The sequence below is a fragment of the Mytilus trossulus genome, chromosome 3, assembly GCF_036588685.1.
Source record: "Mytilus trossulus isolate FHL-02 chromosome 3, PNRI_Mtr1.1.1.hap1, whole genome shotgun sequence".
NCBI lineage: Eukaryota > Metazoa > Mollusca > Bivalvia > Mytilida > Mytilidae > Mytilus > Mytilus trossulus.
Window position 1 is genome coordinate 21,210,949 of NC_086375.1, and position 12,925 is coordinate 21,223,873.

Sequence of the window (12,925 nt, forward strand, 5' to 3'; positions counted from 1 at the left end):
GATTTCCCTCGAATTAGTCTGATTTATTGTGAAATCTGTTCATCTTTAATTTGCTTACTTTAAATGTTACTATATAAAATTTGAATTCATTTGAATATGAAATTCTAAAATTTTTAATTCCTGTAAAGTAAAAAATATAGAGATATAGAAATACAAGATTCTCACTTAAAAAAAAAGTTAAAAACAAACCTTTAGTTATTTTTAATTTCCCTTCAAAATCATAAAATTAATATTAGATACTTTAATAATAATTTTAAAGTATCTTATATTAATTTATATACCCTTATTTTTAACAAATTGAAATCATGGGACAGAATTTTATAATTTGTTATACCAATGATGTAGGCACTAGTTTTTTTTTTTTTTTATCAACATTGAGAATTAAGGTCTATAGTTATCTAGACGGAGGTTTTTTTTTTGTATATTTTTGTTATCGAATTTTAAGCGCAAGCGTCTTAAGTTCAGTTAGTAGGTGTCGCAACATGTAAAAAGAATGGCAATTAGATAAATCTGTATTTTCGAATACTTAAAATTATTACATTAAATGACGTAGTGTCAGGTTAAAAAGAACATCCTTATTGATAAAATTTACATGACAAAGTGTTACAATATTTTTAGGTCTGATATACACGGATGACATAATCCAACTACCTATATATATTACACAGCAATCGCATTATTATCATTAATTCAAAGCTAAACAAAAAGTAAGTACAGAAAATAATATTCGTCTAAGTTATATGTTTAAAGACCAATTATAATTTTGATGAACGAAGTAAAACATTTACTTTTGTAAAATTATTTAGACTTATTTCTAATGCTGTTTTTTTCATTTCAATTTTTACATTTAAGAACTTCGAAAAATGAAAAAATAGGGTCAAAATATAAATAATAACAACAAAAAACGTGAATTTAACAGAAATGATTTTTTCATACGGGCTACGCAAAATGTGTTTATCATAAATACAAAATGATAAGTACTTATATGATGACTTTCGCTGTTGTGGTTGGTATTATATTTCGGATTATCCTTCCTTTTTTCATTTACAAGGTTGTTAAGCTCATGTAATAAGACTTTTATATGCAAGTTTGGTTAAAATAAATGCTAATTTGTTCTCCTAATTTTCAAAAACTGTTAACGCGATCATACAAAAGATAATCCAAGTTTGCATTAATCGTGAAGATTTACATTCACGTTAGTGAGCTTGTCTATTGTACTAATAACATATATTTTTGTTCAGAAAATGAGATTCATCCTTGCTGTCGTCGCTACTGTTGTCCTAGCCGCTGTTGTCTCAGCAGGAGGATATGGTAAAGGACATGGAGGTAAGGATTTGATTATTAAAATGTCATCTTAAAATACAATTGCTAGCTTCTCATAATAACTATTTTATCTTTTTTTTTTTTTTTTTTATGTCTAATGATATACACGTTGTTAGTATAGATCAGTATTAGATAAACGTACATTTTAATAATAGTTTAATACGAACACTAATATATTTTTGTTTAAAAGCATTTCTTTTTAAATTTTACAAATCTCTTTCAAATGATATCGGTATACTGATTGAATGATGATTTATGAAACTTTGTACTTAATTTTTTCTAAGTTTTATCGTTAAAAACTTTTCTAAGTTTCATCGTTAAAAGCTCTAGACTATTGTTGATGACAGATAATTTGGCACTGAAAACATGTTTATATGTTCCTAAGGAACATTGTGTTATGTACATTTCTTTGTATTATTTATAAATGTATCTTTATTCATCAACTTACCTTGTTTAACGTTGCGTTATAATACAAAAGTTAATAGTTTGCATTTGGAATGATTTTTTTATCTAAATGGTTAGGGAAATTAAACTTAACGGTTAGTTATGATATTGGTTTTACACATTTGTCTCTTCTTAGGATACAACGGATATGGAGGAAAAGGATACGGTGGACATGGTGGTGGATACGGAGGATATGGAAAGGGATATGGTGGTGGATACGGAGGACACTCTATAGGTTATGGTGGAGGATATGGTGGAAGTATGGGAGGACATGGTGGAAGTATCGGAGGATATGATGGAAGTATAGGAGGATATGGTGGTGGATATGGAGGAAGTATGGGAGGATATGGTGGAGGATACGGTGGAAGTATGGGAGGATATGGTGCCAGCATCGGAGGATATGGTGGAAGTATGGGAGGATATGGTGGTGGATATGGAGGAAGTATGGGAGGATATTCTGGAGGATATGGTGGAAGTATGGGAGGATATTCTGGAGGATTAGGTGGATCTTATGGTGGATTAGGTGGATCTTATGGTCAATCAAGTGGCTCATACTATCAATCTAAATCAATTTATTAAATATGAAATGACTATCAATAAGAAGTGTAGAACAAACAGAGCGGTGATATGTTCACCCCTATTTCATTAGGATTAATGCATTTATAAACAAAAAAGTCGGTACAAACAAATATATGTAGTGTTATTAACTATATTTCAAATAGATTTCGATTTCGATTAAAAGAGACCTAATGAACTTAGAATACCGATTAACTTATTATTCAATATTTGAAGAGAGACTTTAAAAAAATTGTAAAGAAAGAAATTTTATTTTGGAAACAAAAAATGAAAAATAATGTATGTCCTTCTTATTTCAAAAAAAAAATTTGATAGTTGACTATAAGTCCTTTCATGTTTAGTCAGTAGTATGTCTCGATTGCATAACTGTATTGTGTTCATTAGTGCATTACTGATTAATAATATTTTTAAAATACAAAAGAGAAAAAGCAATAAAAGACTTAATAAAAATATATATGTTGTAATTGTCTGCCTTTTGGTTCATGAATTGCATAAACGCTAGAAACATAAAAGATCTAAAACAATGAGGAGATATATGATTAAAAAGGACGCATTCGGAAAGGATGAAAGGCCACCAAGTACGAGCAACAAGAAATGAGAGGTTTACGTCATCAAGACAACAACCCGACAACCCAAGACAGAAACAAAAATATAAAGAGTTTTTTTTATTCAGATCTATATCTGTCTCTGAAAGAAAAATTCAAAACTTCAACTGATAATTTCTCAAAAAAATTGAAATGTTCATGGCCGATGTCAAGGTACTTGTTACCTGGTTGTTAATAACACCATGCAAAAGTTACATTGAAAATCTAACTAGGTGTCTACATTTCATTATGTACTTAGGTGAAAAGACTTACTCTGACTTTTACGTTACATTTGCATTGGTATTATTTGGGCCTCAAATCCAAAGAAAAAAGAATTAAAAATCTGCTTACATTTTTGAAAATTACCATTTATATGCTATTGATGTCTTTTATTAAACGACAAATAGGTATTTTAGTGCAAAATGTATAACCTATATCGTTGGGAAAAAAAAACAAGTTCAAAAATCTGACAAAAAATTCCAAAACCTCACCTTATACACAGGAAAAACTGGAAATCGAATAGCATTCATTTAACATGTTACATACGGTATCTTTAAGAAATGGTTGGATTTAACTTGGGTACACATTCTAAACCAAAAAAAATCTAATTACGCTGTGTTTCCAAATAAAGGAACTAGTGATATATAAAACTGCATAACTAGAGTAAAACATAAAGAGAGTCAAATAGTAAAACTGACCATAAAGAAAATGAGAATAAGTTATATTTTACCATATGAAATTTCAATAAACAATGTATCTGCAATCGTTTGTCGTATCCATTTTTAATCCCGCACTTCCATTGCATTATCAATACTTACATTATCTTTTGTATAAAGTTTAAACTGCAGTTCAAGATAAGGACCTGTATATAGTTAACAATTGCTGTTGGAATTTTTCTTTTCTTTGTGATGTTAATCAGTATGATACAGCATTGTGGTGATGTTAGCATATAACCATATATTTTGCTTAAGTTTTAATTAACAACAAGAATATATCACTCGCTGTAGCATATAACATCAAGAATATAGCACTCGCTGTAAAATATAATATCAAGAATTCATCACTCGCTGAAAAATATTACTTCCCTTGTTCAGCTTTACCAGTAAAGGTTCATAATACTTGATACAAAAAGTTTAGGGAATATCTAAGTAGATAACTAACATGTTGTTAGTGCATTGTTATCGGTTTTCAATGCTTATCATAGTCGTTAAAGATTTTGCTTTCCATATTGTGTTGTTTGACCACACAGATGAGTCATATGCAGACGAAACTTTTTTTGCAATAGTTAACAAAAAAAATCATACCACTAATAACTTTCTTTCCAAAATATTAGCACAGCAATATTTCAAGAAGGTTTCCGGAACTCGTTATCTTACCTAAAATGAGCTTCTGGTTTGTAAATCATTTTATCTATTATATTCTATCTTAGATTTTTTCCAACGACTTTGCTAAAACTGTATGTGTTATGTATCATCATTTCAATAGTCTAAGCCACACTACTAAAAATAATTATGGCAAACAAGTCTTAAAAATACCAGTTTACAATTTAAAAGTTTCTGACGTGACCACATATTTATTATCCTAAAGGAGAGTTGAAATATATTAAAAGATATTCCAACTCATAAGTCTGAAATAAACAGACAATGTATTGGCAAAAAGGAAAAAAAAGACAAATAGTTCACAAAATACAACATGAAGAACCAAAAGCTGAGCAACAATTTACCCATCAAAAACCGGGGTTGGCTTTGAATGTATAGTTTTGAACATCCCTGATGAAAGTGTATCTAGAAAAGAATTTCGAACACACGAATTATTTAAAAAAACTATTTTTCAATGAACATGTGGAAAATAAAAAAAATGTTTCTTTGGCAAATATCATTTTTCTTGGTTTATTTAAGATATTTCAAAATCTGTAAATATTGCAAATGTTTATATAGAATATGAATATAATGTGTTTATCTTAAATACGTTATTTTTCCCGAAGAGGCTAGAGATAATATACTAAACTCATAAAAAAAAATGGTCAGGCTCACACGTAACTATATATTTGCATACTATTTTCTCAAATTCAAGGACACATGGTCTTTAAAAACTGACAAATTCAGTCAATGAACTACAATGGATTTAAGTCGCGACTCGTTTACTCCTATTTAAAAAGTAAAATCACAAAAATACTGAACTCCGAAGAAAATTCAAAACGGAAAGTTCCTAATCAAATGGCAAAATCAAATGATAAAATACATCAAACGAACGGAAAACATCTTTCATATTCTTAGACTTGGTACAATTGTGGAATATTGGAAAAACTGTCAATTAATATACTATCTTGAACTCTAATAACACATATTTTTGTTCAGCAAATGTGTTAATTGTAAAATATATAACATAATCTTCAATTTACATGCTCAGACTGAAAAATAAAGACAACACTAGTATACCGTTGCTCAAAAGTAATTACTTGATTGCAAGGAAACAAATTCCATTTATAAACTAAAACCGAGGAAAACAGAAAGAAATACTGATGTGCAACAAAAACAAACCCAAACATTCATAGAAATGAGCTATGTGATAACAACTGCAAATATTGTAAACTGTCTTCAAGTATGACTTTGTTTTTCACACTGTACATGTGTTATAATTTCACGTGAAACTGTGAAATTTCGAATGAAGTGACCACTGTGGTCCGACAATCTTGAAATTTTGAAAGAGAACAGTCACTCATTACTTTGAAGAATGGAATATATGAAGCAACCGAAACAAATACAGGAATTAAAGTCCGAAATTAATACGAACCGGCTTCGAATTATATAAAAAAAAACACAAAAAGCTTGAATACAATGAATCAAAGATATATAATAGGTTTAGATCCAGCGCTACAATGTTTTCACAAAATTTATCAAAGTTCACGTCCTTGTCGCATGAAACATGGATAGCATCATAAATAGTTTATAAGAGTATTAATTAAACTCGAAAATACAGCTTCTTGCAATGAGTGAAGAACCTATTGCTTCATTACCTGCAAAATAAAAGGAACGTTTCATCCCCGAGGGTATCAACAGCCCAGTAGTCAGGACTTCGATGTTAACATGAATATCAATTACATGGTCATTTCTATAAATTTCCTGCTACAAATAAAGGCAACAGAAGTATACCGCTGTTCAAAACTCATAAATCCATGGACAAAAAACAAAATCGGGATAGCAAACTAAAACCGAGGGAAACGCATTAAATATAAGAGGAGAACAACGACACAACACAGAAACGCAACACACACAGAAACGGACCAAGCATCAGACAAAATCCCACGAGAATAACAAATATAACATCTAAACCAAATACATGAATTTGGAATAAACAAGTACCGTGCCACGTCTTATCTTAATATCTCAAAAATAAGAGAAAACAAACGACACAACATTAAAATGCAACACACACAGAAACGAACAATAATATAAAAATGGCCATCTTCCTGACTTGGTACAGGACATTTTTAAAGGAGAATAAAAATGGTGGGTTGAACCTGGTTTTGTGGCATGCCAAACCTCGCACTTTAATGGCAAAGTTAAATATAACATTGAAATGACAACATAATATTACAGGACTACAATACAAATAAATAGGAGAACATATTAGACAAAGAAACACATGATTAAAAGATAACAAAAAGATTCAGGTTTAAAATTCAATACGTCAAAAACGCGCCTCGTCAACACAAGACTCACCAGTGACGCCCAGATATAACAGATCGAAAGTGAAAAAAAGTACAAAGTTGTACAGCACTGAAGATCAAAAGTTGAAAAAGGTTGTGCCAAATACGGCGTAGTTTTAATGCTTGGGAGAAGAACATCCTTATTATTTAGAACAATTAATGCTATTGTAAACAGTAAATTTTATCAAATGAAAGAGATATACATAATGAAACTGAAGTATAAACTAATTACTGAAAACTAAACCCGAATACATAATGCTAAGACCAACACAGAATAGACACACCCGACTCAGTTCAGGCCTAAACGCAGTAAATCATGAATTTTAAAATGACGTCACATACGATGGCGAAAAGGCACAAACATTACGCCACATTTGAATTGATAAAATTTAGATCACATAACCTGTTCAAATGTCACCGCTGTAGTGTGACTGAGGTATATGTTTTAAACTTACGGAGTAGCATATAAGCTTAACTGTCATCTGATTTAAATAACTTTACATGCAAACAGATTAAATTTGTATGGTATGGTCAAAGCAAAAATATTGCTACAGGATGCAAACTTGTTTCTTACCCGATATGTTTCTTGTTCAAATATTTTCTAAAAAACACTCCCACATTTCTTGCGTTTTTGCATTGAAATACATAAATTCATAGAAGCAAGTGACCTTACAATTTTCCAAAAGTAACACTGCATTGAGATACAAAAATTCACATAACTGTACTTTCATAAATTTAGGAATGAGCCATTTAGCAGAAAAATGTATTACTGTTTTTTCTAACAGGGTATTTATTTCTTTGTTGTATACACTGCATTTTTCTATTCTTAACAATCAAAGACGGGCTTCAAAGTTATTGGGAAACTGTCTATTCTAGAGGTGGCATGAATCAGATGTGGAGACTAAAAAAAAACAAAGATCTTTTAGAGTCATTTGACTTTTCTACACTTTACAAAAGTATTCCATATTTCCAAACTAAAAGACAAATTGAAAGAGTTGTTATTGTTTTGTTTCATAAAAAACAATGACTGACGTAGATACAAGTATCTTGTCTTAGTAAGGGATTAGTCCTACTTTGTAAACGATCACTCTGATTCAAACAAAAAATTCTCTGAAACTGACATTATCAAGATGCTTGATTTCTTGATTGACAACATATTTGTTAAGTTCGGTGGACGTGTTTATTTCTTATTATGAGGCTCACTTCATACAGGAACTTCTTATGAAGAAAGATAAGAAGTGAGCAATATCCTTTAGTTTCTATGTATAAACAATGGATTAATGATTACGATTATACAAACCTAAATAAAGGTCAACACAAAAGATTACTGGATTGCTGATACTATCTTGGAATATACCTCATTCAGCAGTAGCATCATTTTTTTTAAACAGTCGTACATGATTTGTTTGAAATAGATGTTGTTGTTTTTGAGCTATCTGACAATAACTGTCAGTTCTAAGCAATCTTTATTGTAAATATTTTTTTTGCTGTAACACCTTAACTAAGGTTAGGGAGATAGCTGAGCGTTCACGAACATGTTTCACCCCGCCATATTCTTTCCTTAAATGGAGCTTGCATTTAAGAAGTTGTCGTTGGTTCATCTCTGCTATAATTGTTTTTCGTAAATTGTGCGATTATGAATAAGCCTGATGTTTAATTTTTTAATATTTTTCATGTTTGGCCTGTTATAGTCGACTAAACAGTATGTGTTGTTTCTCATTGTTAAAGGCCGTATGGTTTCATATAATCGCTAACATCCACTTACTTTGATGGATAGTTGTCTCAATGGCATTCATACCGCATCTCCTTATTTTTACATTAAAATGTAAAATAAGGAACTTATAGATCTTTTAAATATGTATTCTGTCTGATATTTGGAGGTTACTCCCTCCCGTAAAGAAGATGATTTAATAACTTTTCTTACCTTGAGTTTTACCATTTAATTTTTGACACACTTCTTGTCCAACACATGTACCAAGAATGTTTACTGGTTGATATGACAAGGTACTTTTTATCATTTACTAGTATTATCTATCATGTTTATGTTAGTTAAGAATATTTTTTTTGGTCAAATTATATGGTAAATTTAGCTATAAAATCAGATTTATTCCAACAATTTCTATATAAGATGTATTCAATTCTGAAAGTGAAAATGTCAACTGCAACAGCACTTGGAAAAATTTATATCATTGAAAAGATCTGTTGACATTTTCCTCGAAAAATTCTTATGGTTGTAAAATACATCCATTTCTAATAAGTTTATTCATAATCTTAATATCTGTATATAAAATTTGCATTCATGGAATATTAAGTTCTGAAATCTGAATTTCTGAAAAGGCCAAAATATAGATTTAAAGAAAAATAAAATTTCAACTTACGAGGGTCCTGGATTTCAGAAAAAAACATATAGCTTCTCTAAATTTTTTTTTTTTTTTTTTAACTGTTTAATATATATTCATATACCCAAATCTTCACACGTACTTTCCCAAATAAATTAGCAGCGGTAAAATGTTATCAATTTTTAATGTCAGGGACAAGACCAGTAGTTCTTTATCGACTTTTAAAATTTAATGACTATACAGTCATTGGACAAAAGTGAGTTCCCACTCAAAACATGTCCTATCATTTCAACTAAAATCAATATTTTTCAAAAAATAATTCCCAAATAACCACAAGTCTGATTTATATCAAATAAATACCATAAGATGTAGAAATGTTTGAAGGTAAATTTTATTGTTTATTTGGCCATGATATTATTCATGCTCATTTCCATTTTTAAATGAGGCAAACAGAAAGTTAAATTTTTCTTGAAAAGTTTGCTATGTGTTTTAACCTAATTAAAATCATAAAAGTTTGCATTTGTGTGTAACCAATCAGATAAGGAAAACAAACCTCATGAAAATTATGGCCAATTATTGAATTAAACTTTAGACATTTTTCCATATTATGATATCTATATTATAAAAATCGCTCATAAAATGACTTGGCAGTAATTTTTTTAATATCGATTTTGGTTGAAATGATAGGACATTTTTGTAGTCCACTCTTGTCCTATGACTGTACTTATTAAGACAAAAAGGGTATTTTTTTGTAATTCTTTAATGAACTTGTAAGCGCAAACTTCTGTTATTCTAATAATAAACACCGCAACATGTAAAAATAATCTTATCAAATAATATGGTTAATGGGTTCAGTCATATAATGTAAAATAATTACATTAAATGACGCAGTGTCGGGTTACAAAAACCCATCCTTTTTGATATAATTCGCATGACAACATGTTACAATATTTTTGTGTCTGATAAACATGTTCGGATGACATAATTCAACCAGCTATATATATATATATAAGACAGCAATCATACCATTTACAATAATTTAGAACTAACTAATCATAAAGTGAGTACAGTAAATATCATTTTTCTAAGTTCTATATAACCAATTATAATTATGACTTAAAAATTGAAAACAGTTATTCAAGTAAAATTATTCCTACGCATTTTCATTAGTTTTTTGAAATTTATTTTCAATTGTTGCTTCTATTTGAAAAAAAATTACCCCGAAAACAAAAACAAAAATTGAAACAAAATATTAAAAATAAAGAATAAAAATGTACATTTAGCTGAAATGTATTTTTCTTTGCATGTCATTTTTTTTTTTATTTAAAAGGATAAAACTGATCGGTTAATATTATCATTAATGTTTTTTTATCGTCCAATCATTATAAGTTAAAAAAAATATTAGTATTAGTTTAAATATTTCGTTGTTGTATTTTGAACGGTATTTCCGATTAAAAAAAATAATTCTAAAGCTGTAGACCTCATTTTAAAGGATAATACTTTTGTGTAAACATTTAGATTTCCAAATGTGCGCCAATTTCTTCTCACGTTTTTCTTTGAATTATATAAGATAATACAAGTTTGCACTATTCTCGAAAATAAGTGAGTTTAACTAATGTATGAATACTTCAATTTTTTCTCTCAGAAAATGAGATTCATCCTTGCTGTCGTCGCTACTGTTGTCCTAGCCGCTGTTGTATCAGCAGGAGGATATGGTAAAGGACATGGAGGTAAGGATTTTGTATAAATGTCACCCAAAATGCAATTGTTAACTTCGAATAATGTCTATTAATATATTTTTATTTTTTATCTGATGACATACACGTCATAAGTATAGTCTAGTCTCAAATAAACTCACATATAACGATAGTTCGAAATACCCTACACGCATCTATTTTCGTTTAAAAGTGAATTTGCTATTTTGCTAATCTCCTTCGAATCAACCATTTTCGGTATACTCATTTAATGATGGTTACTGGTATTAAAGTTGGAGAATTGTGTAACTAAACTTTATACAAGTTGTATCGATAAAAGCTCTGGAATATTAGAGATGGATATGCTTATTTGGAGAAAAAAAACATGCTTGTACATTAATAAGGAACATTGTTTGAGCTAAATGTTTCTATATCAATTATATCTTTATTTATTGAAAAGAGCTTAGATTGAATAACCTTGATAAACGTTTCTATTTTCACGACAAATTCTTAGAGGGTTTGCATTTTGTAAATTTCATCATCTAAATGGTTCGAAGATGTATTACTACACGTATCTTTGTTTTCCCCAAATAGTCTTTGTTTGCCGTACTACAGAGAAAATTTCAAATGAAATTTCATTTCGTTATAAGATAATAACCATCACCGGAAGTAAACAACTTAATTTTTATCCCCTCCCCCTTCTTTCAATTTACAAGCTTTTATAACCATGTCACCTTAAGTTAACAAAATATTTTCTAGAAACACGAAATTACTCTTTAGGACCCAACATATATTTATATGAAAAAATATCATTTTCTGAAATGAAATGCAGGGTTGATTTCTTATAACTGTCAAATGCAATGAAACAAATGTTTTTTCTTCTCGTTTTCGTTGAACTGGATGTGACAAATTGTGATTTGGTGTTATTTCACATAAAATATAGTGAATTGCAAGGTAGTTTTGTAAAATTTTCTACATGGTTCTGTTTTTTTAGGATACCACGGAGGATACGGTGGACATAATGGTGGATACGGAGGATATGGAAAAGGATACGGTGGACATGGTGGCGGATACGGAGGACACACTCTAGGATATGGAGGAAGTATCGGAGGACATGGTGGAAGTATCGGAGGATATGGTGGTGGATACGGTGGAAGCATTGGAGGATATTCTGGTGGATATGGTGGAAGCATTGGAGGATATTCTGGTGGATATGGTGGGAGCATTGGAGGATATTCTGGAGGATACGGTGGAGGTATGGGAGGATATGGTGGAAGCATTGGAGGATATTCTGGTGGATCAGGAAATGGATATTTCGGTGGAATGAGTGGATCTTATGGAGGATTAGGTGGATCCTATGGTGGATTAGGTGGATCTTATGGAGGATTAGGTGGATCCTATGGTGGATTAGGTGGATCTTATGGTCAAGGAAGTGGTTCATACTACCAATCCGGTGGAATATCCAAGTCAATTTATTAAATGACTGTAGAAGCCATATAATGGACCAAAATGAGATGTTAATCTTCTCTTACATGAGGATTACATGCAGTTAAAAGAACGAAGTCGATGAAAACAAACATATGTAGTGTTATATATTATTAACATTTCAAATATAAATCAACTTCACTTAAAAGAAAAATAATGAATTTGGAATAAACTTTAAAATTAACATTTAAAAAGAGACTGCAGAAAAACGGATAAAATGTTTTATATGAAGACACTACGTTTTTTTTTTAAAATTCATGTCACTCATGTTTTAGACCTGATTTTTGTTTGGCTAACTTATAATAAAAGCCGGAACAAACAATCAAAATCCTGTTATTTTCTTACAGAAGTATGTATCAATTTCATAATGGTATTTTGTTATATGTTGCAATACTCAAGAAGAATATTGACAGTGAAAAAATATAAATAAATAAAGATTTAACAAAGTGTACATATATGTTGTATTTGTGTGCCTTTCAGTCCGTAAATATTCATATATTGATCGATCTTTTCACTAAAGACTCACGAGTAAGTCATGAACATCATAGAATAACTTACAAACAATTAATAAAATGTTGACGAATGAATAACAACTGTCATATCCCTAACTTGGTACAAGCATTTTCTTGTGTAGAGAATGTTGGATTGAATATGTTTTTATAGCTAGCTAAACCTCTAACTTGTATGACATTCGCATCGAATTTCATTATATTAACATCTATGCGTAAACCAAACAATCAGACAAAATGGATAAAAATGACAAAAATAGAG

At 30.0% G+C, this 12,925-nt stretch overlaps 1 protein-coding gene across 1 annotated transcript; it reads left to right on the forward strand.

Moving 5' to 3' along the window:
- Positions 1-751: 751 nt before the first annotated feature.
- LOC134710528 (uncharacterized) lies at positions 752-12,399 on the forward strand. The gene is made up of 6 exons (XM_063570899.1): positions 752-775; positions 1,242-1,326; positions 1,904-2,344; positions 9,989-10,035; positions 10,621-10,705; positions 11,664-12,399. Exons 1-6 carry the CDS (start codon positions 767-769, stop codon positions 12,146-12,148), a joined length of 1,152 nt encoding a protein of 383 aa, XP_063426969.1. The 5' UTR covers positions 752-766; the 3' UTR covers positions 12,149-12,399.
- The last annotated feature ends 526 nt before the right edge of the window (positions 12,400-12,925 follow it).